The sequence below is a fragment of the Manihot esculenta genome, chromosome 5 (genome assembly GCF_001659605.2).
Source record: "Manihot esculenta cultivar AM560-2 chromosome 5, M.esculenta_v8, whole genome shotgun sequence".
NCBI lineage: Eukaryota > Viridiplantae > Streptophyta > Magnoliopsida > Malpighiales > Euphorbiaceae > Manihot > Manihot esculenta.
The window spans coordinates 9,289,621-9,307,485 of record NC_035165.2 but is presented as its reverse complement, the minus strand read 5'-3'; the positions used below and the strand labels follow the sequence as shown (position 1 = coordinate 9,307,485).

Sequence of the window (17,865 nt, the reverse complement as noted above, 5' to 3'; positions counted from 1 at the left end):
CTTTACTATTCAAATATAAAATTATTTTAGTTTTAAAACCATCAAAATATAATATTTTACTATTTCTACTATTAGTATAAATAAATATAAAAAAAATTACTTTTTAGTCCCTGAAATTTAATGTAATTAACACTTCTGTTCCTCTATTTTGGCGACCCAACACTTAAGTCCCTCACTTTCTCTTCCGTCCAAATTCGTAGTCCTTCGGTCCATTTAAACCGTTTGATCAAAGAGTCAAAAGTGAGAGGTGATAATTTTTTTCAAAAATACCCTTCTCTCAATGTGAAATTTCTTTTTTTTTCTTTCATATTTTCTCTAGTTGAAGAAGAAGAAGAAGAGGCATTTGGGTTTGGGTTTAGTGAGGGTTAATTTTGTCAATTTACGTGTTTCAAACGGCTATTTTGGACGGAAGGATTACGAATTTGGACAGAAAATAAAATGAGGGACTTAAGTGTTGGGTCGCCAAAATAGGGAGACAGAGGTGTTAATTATGTTAAATCTCAGGGACTAAAAAGTAAATTTCCCATAATTTTCCCATAAATATATTTTAAAGTTAAAAGATTAGATTATTGTCTTATTCTGGGGAGGCCAAAGACCGGACGGATTTCGGCTTTGCAACGTGGCATTCGCAGAAGAAAACGACACTGTGTTTGTTCATTTGTCCGTTTGGTGATTCAGGAGAGACAAAACGGGACTGTTAAACTTCATGCAGCGAGAGCCGAGAGATTTCGACAGAGGCAAGAGACGAACATATTTGCAGAGCCGCGTCCTCGCCTCGTGAACCTGCTTCTCCTTTATGCACAAAGAAGTGCATACTTTCATTTTCTCCTTTTAAAGATCGAATCTCACAGCTACTCCGCGAGCTCGTAAACCACCTCTAAGATTTCCGGGAATTTGGTTAAGTTTGGGGAATGCATTGATTCTTTTATTGCATTTTAGGTTCGTCTGATCCTCACTGCCTTTATGTGCAGCTCATTTGATTTGGATGCTGTGTTTCGGTTAGAATGTGCGAAAATTGAAGAGTTCATTGGAAGATTCAAGGTGTTTCTTGATTTCTACGGAATTAGGGTATTGTGAGGGAGTGAATTGAGCTCTCTTTCAGCTAATAATGGATAATCTGCGCCTTGGTTTTGCGGCATTGTATTTGTGGATTTAGGGTTTTAAGGGAGAAGTTTAAAGGAGTTGCAATTCGGTTTTGGAGGTGAATTTAGTATTATGGGGTAAACATGGAAATGACGTTATTGAGAGACTTATGGCATAAAGTTGGAGATAGTTTCCGGGGTAAATTTTTTTGTAAAGGGCTGGTGTTCAAATGGGCATTGGTTCTACACCAGGGCAGCAACTTGAATGGCTGATTCTCAGAGAAGTGGTCTTGCCGATAGGGACGTCGACCAGGTTTGATCTGCTTCCATTTATTTCTGTAAATCTTCTTAGTTTCATTTTAGTGCTGGAAATGGTTACTCTGTGATATAACCATCCGTGAGAAGATGAACTGATTTTTTACTTTTCTAAATATATTTTTCTTGATCCATTTTAGGCCATAATAGCACTTAAGAAAGGGGCATATTTACTCAAGTACGGGCGCAGAGGAAAGCCGAAATTCTGCCCATTTCAACTTTCAAATGTAAGTTTCCTTTGCATGCATGTGCTTGAAAGAAAAATTAAAAATGATCATAAAGAGAATATTAGAATGAGTGGACCCCTCTCTCTATATGGTTCAGTAAAAATGATCGACGAATCTGCAAAAGAACAGATTGCCACTTCATCTTTCTGCTGAATCCCTTAATTTGTGTATCACCAAAACAAGTATGATTTGTTGCATTCACTAATAAGTCTTGTTCATCAGAATATCATATATGGAGTGGGAAATATGAGGATGAATTGGATGAGGAAAGCATCCGTAGGAAGCTGGAAGTGGCGCCTATTGAGGACAGCTTAAGGGAGGGGAGATTAATGTGGTTTGTTTGTACATATGCATAGTAGACCATAAATGCACTAGTATGGATGCTGAATAAATTGGAGTTGTAGAAGAGAAGAAAGTTTGGGACAGACCTATTTAGGACTTGAAGCAAAGCAGAGAGAAAAGATATAATGGCTCTAGATACTTGAGGATGTAATCATAAACTGAGTGGAATGGAGGAAGCATATTCATCTAGCCAACCCAATTAGTTTGGAATAAGGCTTAGTTGAGCCGAGTTTATCATAGCATTACAGTACCTTGAATAATTTGTTGTAGGACAAATGAACTTGTTTATAATGACTTCATTGATGTGATAGGATTAAGAACAATTAATGATTAAGTTGCTTTTGATAGCACTTAAAGGAGGGTTTTTACGGTTCAAATTGATGGACCGGTTGATACTTGGTAGCTAAATATCTAAATATTTCTCAAAGATGTGGTTTTAGGTTTTTCTAAAATGGATGAAAAAAAGTTATGTAACAGTTTAGTCTAAACTGATCCAAATAATTTTGTTCAAAATGGTTAACAGTTTTGTTCGTACTAGGATATATATATTACTCTTAATTCCACTAATCTGCTGGTGTATCCCACATCCAATCCAAACTATGGGCCCACAATATCCTCTGCTAAATTTGCAACCTCCTTGTCGTAATTGAATTGTGTTGAATTGGATACAATTGCTAAATCATAACTGAACTCTCGAGTATTATAGTTTGCTAGTATCTTGGGTGACTCCATCTCGTCTAGTACGCAGGCCTAGCCTAATTTTTCTGATTTAAAGTAGCTCTGCATGGTACATCCCTTGTATATCAGGTTCCAAGATTGAAATGGTTGGTTTTCCTTGATTCTATCCTTGCCTAATTGTTGTTGTTGTGAGTTCAATGAAAGAAATCTAACTTTTTGAACTCTTAATAGAGAGTGCAGATCCCAATTTGGATGAAACAAATCTGTTTGATTCTTTATTGATGCAAGTCTAGCTATAAATAATAATATCACTGCTAAATTCGACTTCTAATTGAGATAGAATTCTAAGAAGCCAAATAATAAAGAGTTCTAATCCTACTTGTAATAAAGATAAGGATAAACATGTGATATGGATGAAATAATATGAAAAATATAAATCTGCTCCTGAGAATTGTGACTGTGCTGGTCTTCTAATATTTGCATGTTGCGAGGTCGCTTAGTGTCCTGCATATGGAGGAATTCTTTGGTATGCAATACCCACAAATGAATCCGTAACAAGTTATGAAGTTATAATTGATGCTGCTCTGGCTTTCTCCATGCGTGTAGGTCATCGAATATGTATATACAAAATAAGGGAATACCGGGTGAGTGGTTGTAGATAACCTCTCTAATGCTTAATGAATTTCAAAATAGGTATTCTGAAAGTGGTTGAGATTGAGAACGCACTTGAGTTACTCTTTTATTGATTCTGAGTTGGTGGTCTCATGCTAGGACTAGGATTCCTTTCTTTATTGACATTCATTTTAGTCTCAACTCTTTGAGTTCTGCTAAGAATCTCCTTTTACTAGAGTTTCCTTTTTTTTTTGGAGTCCTTAAGTTAGTTATGCGGAAATGACTTAGGAGTCGATTCAATAGGATTTGCTGTCAAATCTCTTGGGGATTCAGCTACGAATGATGAATTCCATGTGAGTTTGGCACTAAGTGCCGAACCTTAGCACTACCTTGCCAAATTCATTGTGAGTTCGGCGCTAAGTGCCGAACCTCATGTGGGTCTCAGAACTTTAGTGCCGGATCCACATTGGATTTGGCACTTGAAGTGCTGAAACTCTTGGACTTTGTCTTGGAGCCTTTTATTGCGTGCCAAATCTTTGAGATTGGGCTTCAGCACTCAAAGCGCCGAAACTCTTGGACTTTGTCTCAAAGCCTTTTGTCAAGTGCCAAATCCTTGAGATTAGGCTTCAGCACCCGAAGTGCTGAAACTCTTGGATTTTGTCTCGAAGCCTTCTATCGAGTGTGGAGCGAGATTATTACATAAATTGCTACTTGGGCTATATCATTAGCCTCCCCCTCCCCATTTGCATGCAAATCTTTGAGTTCGCTCTTGCAATAATTTTTTTTCTTTTCTTTGTTTTTTGTCTTTTCTTTTTCTTTTCTTTTTTTTGGAAAAGTAATACCGTTTTCCGTGCCCCCTTTTACCCATTTAAGGAGGTGTGGGGCTTCATTTGCCTCGCACCTTAATTTTGCTTTAGCTTTCAGGTGGTCTCTCAAAGTTTTCTCCTTTAGTTTTTTTTTTCCTTCATTGGTTTCCTCGCTGGAATTTTGCTAGAAATTCCTTGCCGTTTATTCGCTCATTCAATTTTAAAGGTACTTTCCTTTTTTTTGGGGTAAATGGCCGAATCTCCCTTGAACCATTTGCCTCGTCTTTCAGATTGTAAAGAAGATTTAGCCGATTCTGTTGATCAAAACCAAATGGAAGACTTCCATCATGAAGTTGGTAGCTCAAACGTGGAACCTGCTTCTACTAATGAGTCAAAATCTCATCAGCGTGTTCATTCAATATTCCATTACAAAGAATTGATGGTAAAATTTGTTTGTTTAAGATAAAACATTGCCGTGGACTATGTCGGATGCACATGTAACAAGAATTAAACTGCAACTGATTTAGTTGCTAAGGAGGATTCATTATTGTGTATGAGGAGCAATTGAAAACTGGACTTTGGTTTCCACTTGAATCATTCTATGTGGATGTACTGAGGTTGATGCGTTGTAGTGATGCTCAACTTCATTCTAATGCATGGAGGACTTTGATTGCTTTTAGATCCTTGTGTCGTGAGCTTAACCTCTAGCCTTTTGCTAGGACCTTTCTCTCCATGTATAGTTTGCTTCATTGGAAGAATGGTGTTTTTACTATCTCTCCTCGAAGGCCGGCCATAGTTTGTTTGTTGGTCTTCCTTCTTCTATCAAGCACATTTTTTATGGGCCAACTTTGCGGTTATAATCTAAACTTTTAATTTTGAATCAAAAAGTCTCAATTTTTGAATTTATTGTAATTGTAGCAACCTTTTAAATTAATTTTAATCAGATTTAAATTAACTTACACGATATATTATACGATATATTATACGTTATTGTTTTTATCACATAAGCAACTTGATTAACCGGAATTAAATCTTAATTCAGATTCTCGAGGATTTTAGGTAATTAGAGGTTTAAGGTCTTAATCAAAATTTAATTCAAGTTAATCAAGTTATTTATATGGTAAAAATAATAATATATGGTTAGCCATGTGAACTAATTCAAAATTAAAAGTTTAGACTATAAATGTGAAAACCATAAAGTTAGGATTTTTTTGGCCAATTGACCTTTTTTATGCTTCAGCATCCCGAAAGACTAGGGTGGGAACCTTTGCCTCTAAACTGGTCTGCCCGTGTGCAAAAATTTCATGGAGTTCTTCAAATGACTGTTGCAGAAACTGTTGCCTTTCAAAAGCTTATTGGTGTTGCTCAGTCAAACAAATTTGACATTGAGAGGTAGATTTGAAAAATTGCTAATTGGGCTTTATCGATAATTTATGTAATTGTATCAGGGGTGGAAAGGTTAAGGAAAGATTAGCATTTTGCCAAAATAATGTCTATTTTTCTAAGAAAAAAATGTTTCATCTGTTTAGTTGTAACGTTGAAAGAAAATGGAAATTGGTTTATGGCATTTAGAGTACTTCGGAGAAATTGAACATTATTTAGCGCAAAAGAGCTTGAGGATGACTGGACTTACAAATATTTTTAAATAAATAGTAGCGGGCACAGTCAATTTGCTTGGTGAACTCTTCAAGGTTCTTTCCCTTTCTACGAGCTTTTAGAAGTCCATAAAATTGATTTCTGCTAAAAATGAGAAGTTATTTTCTTCAAAAAATTATTTACTTTTCTTTTTGATTAGGAAAGCACGTTTCATGACCAATTTTTCCTTGCACCCAAATACTGGAAAAGTGTGAAAAATTGATAACCTCTTGCCTTCCACTAAGCAATGCCTTGATCACTAATTTTGCTAGTGTCTATTTCTCTGAATGTAGTTACTGAAATGATATTCTTTTATTTCTTTGTTACTCATGTGCTGGGGTTGTTTCACAGGATGAGTCTCTGTTGATATGGTATGCTGGTAAAGAAGAGAAGAAGCTAAAACTTAGTCAAGTTTCAAAGATCATACCTGGACAGCGAACTGTGAGTTTTAAAATTTAAGATTTCTTTTTTAGAAAAATTTGAGGTAGGCATCTCAAATCACCAGCGAAAGGCATTTTTATAACATTTCTAAAGAAAATTCTGTGTGCATGAGTTTTAATGAATATTGCAAAGTAAGTTTGTATCAAATAGTTTTAATTTCTTCATGTTTGGTAGTTTTTTTCTTTTTGTTAAATCCAGTTATGTTGCAGTTGCACCTTCTTTATTTGCTCCTATCTTCTGTATTGGCGTACTTGACCTGTAATTATTTAATATATATGATAGCATCAATTTTCTTTCAGGCAATATTTCAACGGTATCCTTGGCCAGAAAAAGAGTATCAATCATTTTCTCTTATATACAATGATAGGTCATTGGACTTGGTGAGTTTGTCTCCTCTGTCGTTTCTTTTAGATTGAAAGTTGTATTGTTTACTGTCAAAGACAATAATATATGATGATCACTTTTTATTACCTTTTGGTGTGTGTATATTTGTATACAGGTTTCATTTGTTTATCTGTAGAAATAAACATTAATATTACTAGTCTTGGTGTGACACCATGGTGGACAGATATGCAAAGACAAGGATGAAGCTGAAGTTTGGTTTGTGGGCCTTAAAGCACTGATTTCTCGTGGTAACCACCAGCAGAATTGGAGAGTTGAGCCAAGAAGTGAAAGCACATCATCAGATAGTCCAAAAACTCGTATACGGAGGAATTCTCCATCAGTTTCACCATTTGTCTGTATCAGTCTTTATCTCTGTTTTTCTAAAGATTTGAGGGTTCATTAAACATTTGCAACTAATATTCCTGTAAAGATTTTCACTTAATAGCAAGAATTTATTACTATTTTTATTTTGTAAACTACCACAGGATCCAAGAGATCGTCAAGGAAGTCCGGTTCGTGTTGACAGTACATCACATAATAGATTGGGAAAGACATTATGTGAGATAATAGCTTGTACTGCAGTGGCCAAGAGTCCATGTCATGCAGATCTAATCAGTCCTTTTAGTTCATTAACAGTTGCATGTGTAGATAACTCAACTGGTCGAACTTCTACAACTGATACAGTAAGAGTCAGCTTATCCAGTGCCGTAAGTTCATCCAGCCAGGGTTCCTATCATGAAGATTTTGATGCCCTAGGTGATGTTTTCTTTTGGGGAGAAGGTGCTGGTGAAGGAGTACTAGGTGGTGGTGTGCACAGAATTGGGAACTCTTCTATTTCCAAGGTGGACGCACTTCTACCAAAGGCATTAGAGTCTAAAGTTGTTCTAGATGTCCATAGTATTGCTTGTGGTGGCAAGCATGCTGTGTTGATCACTAAGCAAGGTGAGATCTTTAGCTGGGGGGAGGAGTCAGGAGGCAGGCTTGGGCATGGCATGGTAACAGATGTACCCCAACCAAAGCTTATAGACACCTTGGCTGGGATGAATATTGAATTAGTAGCTTGTGGAGAGTACCATACTTGTGCTGTTACTCTTTCTGGGGATCTTTATACGTGGGGTGATGGTGATTATAATTGTGGGCTTCTTGGACATGGAAGTGAAGCCAGTCAATGGATACCTAAAAAAGTATGTGGTGACATTGAGAGCATAAATCTATCATATATTGCATGTGGACCTTGGCATACTGCTGTTGTGACATCTTCTGGTCAGTTGTTTACATTTGGAGAAGGAACTTTTGGTGCCCTTGGCCATGGAGATCACAACAGCACAAGCATCCCTCGTGAAGTGGAAGCCTTGAGAGGACTTAGAACAACCAGAGTTGCTTGTGGTGTTTGGCACACTGCTGCTGTTGTTGAAGTAATGGCCGAATCTTCTAGTCCGGGAGCTTCCAGTAGCTCTTCAGTGGGAAAACTATTCACTTGGGGGGATGGAGATAAAGGCCACCTTGGTCATGGTGATAAAGAATCTAGACTTATTCCTGAGTGTGTGGATGCACTGGGTGATGAAAATATCCGTCAAGTAGCTTGTGGGCATAATCTCACAGTTGCGCTTACAACAACAGGACAAGTATATACAATGGGAAGTGCTTCTTATGGGCAACTTGGAAGTCCGACAGCCACAGGGAAGCTTCCCACCATTGTTGAAGGTAAAATAGCTGGCAGTTTCGTTGAAGAGATTGCCTGTGGTTCTTATCATGTTGCTGTTTTGACTTCCAAAGAGGTTTATACTTGGGGAAAGGGCACAAATGGACAATTGGGTCATGGAGACAATAAAGACAGAGATACACCTACACATGTTGCTTTTCTAAAAGATAAGCAAGTGAAGGCCATAGCATGCGGTTCAAATTTTACTGCAATTATATGTCTTCATAAATGGGTTTCTAATACTGATCATTCAGTATGCTCCAGTTGTCGTAATCCATTTGGTTTTAGAAGAAAACGACATAATTGTTATAATTGTGGCCTAGTCTTTTGCAAAATATGTACCAGTAGAAAATCTCTAAAAGCTTCATTGGCTCCGAACATGAATAAACCACATAGGGTCTGTGATGATTGTTTCAATAAACTAAAGAAAGCTGCAGATCTTGGTTCAATTGTACGAATGCCGAAAGCCAGAGCTGAAAATACAAACCAGAAAACCAATGATGCAGCAGATAGGGAGGCTCTGGGTCCCAGATTACAGGCACAACTCTCCAGACTTTCGTCTGCAGAGTCCACTGGTCAGGCTGAAAGCTGGCATCCCAGGCATAAAAGAAGATCAAGTTCAGATACCAGCCGAATCTTCCCTGTTGTGCATGGAACATGGCAGTTTGAGGGTTTAAATTCATCAAAAGTGTCAACTTTTCTTGATGGCTCTACAAAGAAAATGTTCCAAAATTCAGCTCCTAGTTCCAGAATGGCCTCTCTAGCGACACTTCCCCTTCCAGGAAGGATAAGTCCACCCCGACCTTCTTTTGACGATTCAAAGTTCATGAACAACAGTTTCATTGATGAAATTACAAATTTAAGGGCACAGGTAATCTGGTCAATTATTTCTTTAGTGGCTTCTTTCTTTCTTCCTTTCCTTTTGGCTCTAATACATTAAAGCTTATATCTAAACCTTATCTATTATCTTTCAGTGTTGTTGAAAACGCTAGGTGCACTTGAGCACCAGGGGCTTTAGGAGCCTAGGCAAAAGATATATAAGGTGAATGTTGTGCTTGAGAAAAGTAATGTGTCATTTAAGTGAAAAGTATAATAGTTTATAGGGCTAATGTAAAAAAAAAAAAAAACACCAACCTTGGCCTCATTATTCTATGTCCAACTTTGTGCAAGTGTATTATTGTGGCGTATACTTCATGCATCGGAAGTATCGACTGACTGTCGGGTTTGGTCTAAGCACTTCACAACATTATTTACCCATTGATCAGAATTAGAAAGGTTTACCAGACAAAGCCTTTTTCACTTGTATACAACAACTACAAAATTTCTCATGCTAGTCTCAAGATACAGAGTTCAGGGTCTTGGAGCTCAAAGACCATACAGCAGGTAAGCTGTGGGGACAACATTAGCATGAGCCTTGGAACAGATTAAACATCAAGGGGCAAAGGGAGGGCCCCTAGTGTTGGGGAAGTTAGTCTGCATTGACTGTTCAACTAGTTTTACTTATTATTACAATATTCCCCAGATTGATGCTTTAAGTTGGTTGGGACAATGAGAATATGCTAAATAAATATAAATCAAAATACTTTTTAGGTAGAAGATCTTACCTCCAAGTCCCGTCGCCTAGAAGCTGAACTTGAAAGAAAATCAAGGCAACTTAAGGAGGTTGCTGCAATTGCTGCAGATGAAGCTGAAAAACGTAAATCTGCAAAGGAAGTTATCAAGTCCCTTACCGCTCAGGTTGGATAAGTTGATTTTTTATGTCCATTTTTTGAAGAACTTGCTGAACTTGTGATTCTTTCACATTGAATTTGGTTTTGAAGTAACTGTCCATATTAATAGTTTCTAATGATGAAGTTAACTACATTACAATTTCAAGTTTGATCTTTCAGAAAATAAAGTCAGGCTCACCAATTCTTCAAAAATGTAATGGCTTAGTTGGAGACTGATGGCTTCTGTCTGTCCAGGGTCATACACATTTGCATTTGGTTTCTATTGAATATTCAATTTTGTAATGTCATAGCTTCATCCTTCATTAAAAAAAATAAAATAAAATAAACACAAAGAGTAAAATGCATTCACAGCGACCCACACACGTATAGGAGAGAAACACTGGAGCATTTCTGTCTTGTCTATGACCATGTGTGTTTGGTCCAATGGATTAGAATGGAACTGAACAATAAATTTTCTTTTGTCTTCTGTGTGGCACCAACTGGTTATCACAAGATTGGAATGCTTGTCCTGTTTAGTCCTTTTTCTTCTGTCCTGTCATCTTCTATTTCACAGCTTGTGCTGTACAATGGGCCTAGAGTAATTAAATTTATATAAAAAAAAATATCCTATCAAACATTATATAAACATTAAATCCCTAAATAATGTACAAATTGAAAGTTTTTTTTTTCCTTTTTGAAATTTCCTCATTTAATATTACAAGAAAAATTGTGCTGAGCTCTAGGATAAAAGCCACATGTGAATAAATCAAATAGTTTGGCACAGTATTTGCTGGGAAACCTTTAAAATGAGTTAAACTGAAAAATTAAGAAAATGTAAGCTGACTTTTTTTTATCATTGTTAACTGATGTAGCTCTCTCTCTCTCATGCGCGCGCATACACACACACAGGTGGTTGGAGGACTGATTACTGCTTGGATATTCATTCATATTTGTGAATGTATTTGCCATAACAATATTGTGTTCCAACTCTTTGATGTTTGATTGTCTCCCAGTTGAAGCAGATGGCTGAAAAACTACCAGAAAGACGGAATTCCAGTCCTATTTCAGGTTCTGTTACCAGACACGCTTCCAGTGGTCAAAACATATCCTCCAGCGGAAGATGCTCATCAAGTGAAATCTCTCATGAACTTGAGTTCAATGGCAATGCAGTAGATCATCAAATGTTGTCATACAGAGCGAAAGCTCAAACTGAGAAGCCACAGTGGGTGGTACAAGCTGAACCAGGCGTGTACATTACATTGTCTTCCTTGCCAACTGGTGTTAATGAACTCAAGAGAATTCGTTTCAGGTATTGATACCTTTCCACTTTATTAGTAAAATCACCAAAACTAATAACCAACGTAATACCGAGGTTGTAAGCTTTTGTTAGATTATTGACAATTTACCTCCCTCCATAGACTAGTCTGGCTTTACCTCGTGTCAGTGGAACCTTTTTGAAATTATTATTCACTGTATCGGCCGACTTTACCAAACCTTTGCTTTTTGTTGCAAAATATATTTGGTTTAAGAAATTTGCTGCCGGTTAACTTGTGTACATCCATCCATTTTCGACCTTTTATTATTCTCTCTCCCCCCCCACCGTAAAAAAACTCCTTTTTTTTAATCTTTCATGAGTAAGCGAGAAAAAAAATATAAAAATGTGTCATCTTTTAATAATTTGAAAAGAAGTTGAAAATAATCATTCGTTTTCAAAATAAATTCAAAAAATTATTCATATATTTCATGATCAACAATAAATTAATATAAAATATATTTAAAAACTTATTTTATTATTAAAATTTTAATTATCTTGTACAGTCGGAAACATTTCACAGAACAAGAAGCAGAGAAGTGGTGGTCAGAAAATGGGTCCAGGATATGTGAGCTGCACAACATATTAAGTACAGATTACGACGCAGCTCCATCGGCTTTTGAGAAGAAGGCTTGTCCGATAGACTGAAATTGCTCTCCATGACCTTCGTTTTTTCACTGGCAACTGTAAATTCTTCTTCTTCTTTTTTTCCCCCCCAGTTATCCACTGGAGTTTTCATTGAGGATCCAGGTATAGAATTTGGCAGGTAGAGTGACACATAAGAATGTAGGGAAGGTAACAGAAATAAATGCATTTTTGAGTAATGTGGCAGTAATTGTTATTTCTGCAGCCTCTTTTTCTTTTCTTTCCCCTTTTGTTTCTTATGTCCAGTAGTTATCTTCAAATCAGTTAACGGAAAATGAAAGTAAATGCATACTACGTAAAAAAGAAATTTCATTCTGCAATAGAATTTATGGGAGTCATGATGAAGTCATTAATTCAATTGGAAGGGAGCATAAAAATGCAAAATCTTTTTGTTTTCACCTATATTTCCTTGGGGTACTGGCATGTAAATTGTGATTGTCAGACAGATAACTTGAACTGGGTTACGCCAGCCGAATGTACACCACTCTTGTCTTTTGCAGAAAATAAATATGTTTGAGACACATAGGAAAATATTCTCTGAGATAATATTATGCTGTATCTTGAACGAAATGGTAAGAGAGTAAATTTATAGTAAAACTTCTAATAAAAAGATTTCTATTTCACCCCTTCTTACAACATACCCAATGACAATGAGCACCTTTTTCACACAGCCATCAGCCACCTTCTAAGCAGTAACCATCAACTTCAATTGTGCTGCATCCAGCTTCCTTCACTGTCCTTTCTTTTCTCTCATCCGACCTGCTTCTAGCGTTTGCATTTATCCTGTCTACTTTCATTTCCTTCCATTTGCTGTGATCTGGCAACCTTCCGACAGTGGCGTAAGTACTGGAAAGAAGAATGGAATCAGTAGGGTGATCGTCTATATCAACCAACATTATTTTCACACGTTCCCCTAGTTCAACATTTCCATACACACGACAAGCAGCAAGCAATGCACGCCAAGCAGTAGCATCACTCCTAATGGGCAATCTTTTGATCAAGGCATGTGCTTCATCTAGTAAGCCTGCACGGCCTAAAAGGTCTATCATACATCCATAGTGCTCAATCTTTGGTAGGAAGCCATATACTTGAACCATCCTCTCAAAGCATTTCATTGCTTCTATCACCAACCCGCCATGGCTACAAGCGCTTAAAACTCCCAAGAAAGTAACTGCATTGGGTCTAAATCCTTCCTCCTCCATCCTGTAGAAGAGATCAACTGCATTTCTTGCTTGCCCATGGACTCCATATCCTAAAATCATGGATGTCCAAGATTTTACATCTTTTCTCTCCATCTTCTCAAATATTTGAATAGCCTTGTCCAAAAACCCACATTTAGCAAACATATCTATTAAAGCAGTTCCAAGAACTGCATCCAATTCCAGTCCGTCCTCTTCCACATAATCATTGAGACACCGGCCTAACTTTATTGATCCAGTGGCAGCACAAGCTGCAAGCAGCCCTGCCAATGTAGATGAATTCGGTTTCACTCCTTCGAGTTTCATGATCTGCAGTAAAGCTATTGCTTGTTCTAGTAAGCCAGCTTTTGCATACTTGTCTATCATACAATTCCATAGGATGACATCCTTTTCAATAACTCCATCAAAAATTCTACGTCCTGAATCAATATCTCCTGTTTTAGCGTACATTTCAATCAAAGCAGTGACCACATTGAGATTTGAAGAAAAGCCAACCTTGATGGAATGCGCATGAACAGATCCTCCTCCATGTAAATCTCCAAGATCAGCAAAAGCAGACAAAATAGTTAACAATGTGGCGGCACTCACCCTCAGACCACAAGCCAACATTTGCCTAAACAATTCCATTGCCTCACTGGGCTGAGATGCTCGGAGATAAGCACCCATCAAAGCATTCCAAGAAACCAAATCATTCTCCTGAGGAAATTCTTCAAACAACTTACGGGCATCCTCAATTATGCAACAAACACTATAAAAATGCAAGAGTATATTCTTTACATTGATAAACACCAAATTTCCAGATCTCAGAACAACCCCATGGATCGCTTGACCAGTCTTAACAGCCAATTCACGAGCACAAGCTTTCAGAGTCGTAACGAAAGAGAATTGGTCAAGTGGGATCCCTTGAGCCCTCAAGTTATTGAAAACAGTAAAAGCTTGTTTTGGGTCATCACAAACAGAATAGGCTCTGAGCATAGTATTGAACATGAAGAGATTTGGGTTTTGTATATGTTTGAAGATTGAGTTTGAATATTTAACGTCATGTATTGAAGATGCAAGAAGCTTGCTTACAGCAAAAGGGTCATGGTCGATACCATGTTTGACCATAAAGCCATGGATTTGAGAGATTTGAGATGTTTGTTTGCATGATTTCAACAAGGAAATGAGCTTAAAATCGATTTTTTGCGCCAAGCGTGGGGTATTGGCCAAGTTCATGAGCTAGGCAAGTTTTCAGTTTCAAGCGAAACTGTTTAAACAAAATGGCAGGCGTTTGATATTTTTTAAAAGGACATTTTCACCTTTCACTGCAATATAATTATCAGGATTTTTTTTTTTTTGACCCAACGATTTAGACTTTGAAATTAGGGTTTATTATTAAAATAATATGAATTAATTTTTTTTTTTTTTACAAATTTAATGTTATTTTAAAATAATTTATAAAATTAATGTTGTTTTAAGAAAATATCACTTAGAGAATTTTTTTTTTTCCATTATGTGAGTGCCTTTAAAAACACAATTAAAAAATATATTTTTAAAATTAATTTAACCTGATATGATATAATACTTCTAAAAACGTCAATAAAAATTCAAAAATAATTAAATATTTTAAAAATATTACTTTAATGGATATTTTTAATAAAAAAAATATTATTTAAAAAATAACTATTTAATTTATATAATTTAAAGTAAAATTAATTAATTTTTATTAAAAAATATATTGAATAACGTCTATTTATATCGTTAATTATTTAATTTCTCTCATTAATTGAATAAATCAAGTGGTTATTATTTTTAAATTATAAAAATTAAATAATTATTGTTGCAAAATTAAAAGTTAAATAATTATTTTTCTTTTTAAAATTATATAAATTAAACAACTATATTTTAAAATTATAAATACCAATTGAAACAAGACATTTTAGTTATTTTAAATATGATTAACAACTTACTTAAAAAAGATGAAATATATGATTATTTAAAATGAAATGGACTAAATAATAAATAATTTTTAAAAAATATTATTTAATTTTAAACTTTTAATATTCGGTATATTATGATATATTTGGCTATATAGTAATAAAAATATTAATATTTTATACTAATATTATTATTAGGATTGATTGAAAATTTTTTCTTATTTAATATTAAAAATCACAATAAAAAAATTACATATAAATTTTTTTAAAAAAAATTATAATTTAACACTGAAAATAAAAAAAAACCCTCCAACTTTACATTACGAGGAGTGTTTTGAGGTTTTAATATTTTTATATTCAGAGGTAATTTTTCTTATGAAAATGTTAATTAAAGAGGCATTTTTAAAAACACCTTATTACTTCTAATTAAATCAAGTTGCAGGGAGCGAGCAGTATTCGGTTTAAATTAAAAAAATCAATTGAATTGAATTAATTTTAATATTTTATTTTATTTTTTATTCAATTCGATTTGATTTGGTTTTTAATTTTAAAAATTTCAGTTATTTCAGTTCGATTCGATTTTAATCAGAAAAAAATTGAAAAAATCGAATCGAACCGATTAATGATAATAATATGTTATTTTCAATAATATAGATAAATTAAATTATATTAAGATTAAAATATTTTAATTAAATTTTAAAATATTAAAAGTAAAGTATAAAAAATAAAAAATTTATTAAAAATTAAAACCGATCAAACCGAACCGAATCGAACTGAATCAGACCGGTTCAGTTCGATTCGATTTTTGACCAAAATCAGTTCGGTTTGATTTTTATAAATACTAAAATTTTGATTTTCGATTTATTCAGTTCGATTCGATTTTGAACTAAACCGACCTAATGATCACCTCTATTCTTATGAGTATTTATATAAAAAAAAAATACATTTTCCTTTACAGAATGATTTAGTTCTTATAATTTTAAAATATAACTTTTTAATCTCTAAATTTTTAAAAAGATAATTATATAATTTTATAATTTCAAAATAATAATTATTTTGTCACAATATATTAAGAATAATAACTATTTAATTCATAAAATTAATAAAAAAACTGAATAATTAATATTCTGAAATAATATGAAATATTCATATTTATCCATGGAATAATTGACCAATTAATTTACTGAATTATATAAACTATTTTTAGGACATACTATTTTTAGTTGTGTTTTTAAGAGTATTTACAAAACGAAAAAAAAAAAAAATTGAGTGGTGGCTTTTAGGACAATACTAATTTTATAAATTATTTTAAAATCACATTAAATTTATAAAAAAAAATTAATTCATATTATTTTAATAATAAACCCTTAAAATTATAGGGCGACAATTTTAAACACGATACCAAAAATTAAGAGTCAGAATTAAATTTATTCAATCCTTATCAAAATTATGTTAATTTATTTATAAAACAATAATAATTGTGTGGTGTCAGATGTTTACCTATTAATCTAATTTAACACGTTTATAATATGGTTTATTATTCATGTGATTTGTTGATCTATAAATCCATTTTGACTCACTGACTTATAATTATATTATTAAAAAAATATATTATTCAATATAAATATTAATTTTTTATAAATTATTTTTATTTTGTTTATTAAAAATTTATTTAATATATATATATTTATATAATATTATATTATATTGTAAATTTTTTATTAAAAATGTTAATTTATTAAATATTAAACTCTCATTTTTAAATATTAAATAAATTAAGCTTTATATTTTAATATTTTACTAAATTTATAAATATTTTTTTTTAAATAAAAATTAAAGATTAAAAGAATAAAAACTGAGACATTTCAGATGCACTCACCATCATATTAAACCTATTAAACCTATGATTGCTTATGAATATTAAAAATAAATATATAAATTTCATATAATATACTATTTTAAAAATATTAAAATTATATTAAAATATAAATTTATATTAAAATGTGTTAAATATATTGAATCGTATAAAATCGTATTAATAAATTTATTTAAATAAAAATTATATTAATAAATTTATTCATATCAAAAATCATATTAAATGAATTGTATTATATCATGTTAATTCAATATAATTAAATTAATCATTTCGTATCGTATTATAATATATATAATAAAGAAACATATTAATATTTAAAATTTTTATATAATTTATTAATCGTGTCGTATTTATATCAATTTTTAATTATAATCATATCGTGAACCTAAATTATCATATTGTTAAATCATTTAAAATTTTAAATTTAATAATTATAGATAGTCAATAATAAAAATTTAATTAAAAAAATTAAAATATAACTCTAAAAATACTTTTATTAATTGTAAAAATTACTATTACCTTTTTAAATTCTCAAATTTCCAATCATCTTCTTCTCTATCATAAAAACTTAACCTTCCCATCCAAAAACCCAATTTGTAGCAATTGAGAATGAAATGAAGGAGAAGCTTATAGCATCGTGCTCGAGCGACAAGCAGTAACGACAATGATAGAGTGATGAACGAGCAGAGACTAAGGATAATGCTTAGACGTACGACGACAAGCAGCAACGAGGAGTGTGGAGTGACCGGCTACTGCAAATGGGCTGTGAAGTGGCAGAGATTGTGGATATGTATTTATCTATTTTATTTTTATTAGATTAGTTGAGTTTGAATTTTGATTCTCTTGAAATTTTTATTTGTTTCTGAAAATTGAATTTAGATCTCAATTTTTATTTTTACTGTGAATGACATTTTTAAGAGAACACTTTTATTTTCGATGAACTAAAATTTTGAATTTTTAAAATGTGTTTCAGTCATTTTTCAT

The 17,865-nt window shown here is 33.4% G+C and overlaps 2 protein-coding genes across 3 annotated transcripts; one reads left to right on the top strand and one right to left on the bottom strand.

The window, feature by feature from the left end:
- The first annotated feature begins 599 nt into the window (after positions 1-599).
- LOC110615536 (PH, RCC1 and FYVE domains-containing protein 1) lies at positions 600-12,091 on the top strand. Of its 2 annotated transcripts, XM_021757431.2 has the most exons (9): positions 605-1,395; positions 1,538-1,624; positions 6,049-6,138; positions 6,438-6,518; positions 6,707-6,874; positions 7,008-9,095; positions 9,815-9,961; positions 10,947-11,242; positions 11,752-12,091. In XM_021757431.2, exons 1-9 carry the CDS (start codon positions 1,348-1,350, stop codon positions 11,891-11,893), a joined length of 3,147 nt encoding a protein of 1,048 aa, XP_021613123.1. In that variant the 5' UTR covers positions 605-1,347; the 3' UTR covers positions 11,894-12,091. The 2 variants fall into 2 exon arrangements, 1 of the variants encoding a protein (XP_021613123.1); XR_002487990.2 differs by lacking the exons at positions 10,947-11,242; positions 11,752-12,091 and adding an exon at positions 9,199-9,266 and having other exon boundaries at positions 600-1,395; positions 9,815-9,951.
- Positions 12,092-12,406: 315 nt separating this feature from the next.
- Positions 12,407-14,375, bottom strand: LOC110615537 (pentatricopeptide repeat-containing protein At1g26900, mitochondrial). The gene has a single exon (XM_021757432.2). The coding sequence runs from the start codon at positions 14,302-14,304 to the stop codon at positions 12,565-12,567; it is 1,740 nt and encodes a 579-aa protein (XP_021613124.1). The 5' UTR covers positions 14,305-14,375; the 3' UTR covers positions 12,407-12,564.
- Between the last annotated feature and the right edge of the window lie 3,490 nt (positions 14,376-17,865).

What these genes read in the sequence shown, in the direction of transcription:
- LOC110615536 (XM_021757431.2), top strand. Translation starts at nt 1,348, where the DNA reads ATGGCTGATTCTCAGAGAAGTGGTCTTGCCGATAGGGACGTCGACCAG. An exon ending in CTCCATCAGTTTCACCATTT is followed by an intron (nt 6,875 to 7,007) that starts GTCTGTATCAGT and finishes AAACTACCACAG; the next exon opens with GATCCAAGAGATCGTCAAGG. An exon ending in TTACAAATTTAAGGGCACAG is followed by an intron (nt 9,096 to 9,814) that starts GTAATCTGGTCA and finishes AATACTTTTTAG; the next exon opens with GTAGAAGATCTTACCTCCAA.
- LOC110615537 (XM_021757432.2), bottom strand. Translation starts at nt 14,304, where the DNA reads ATGAACTTGGCCAATACCCCACGCTTGGCGCAAAAAATCGATTTTAAG.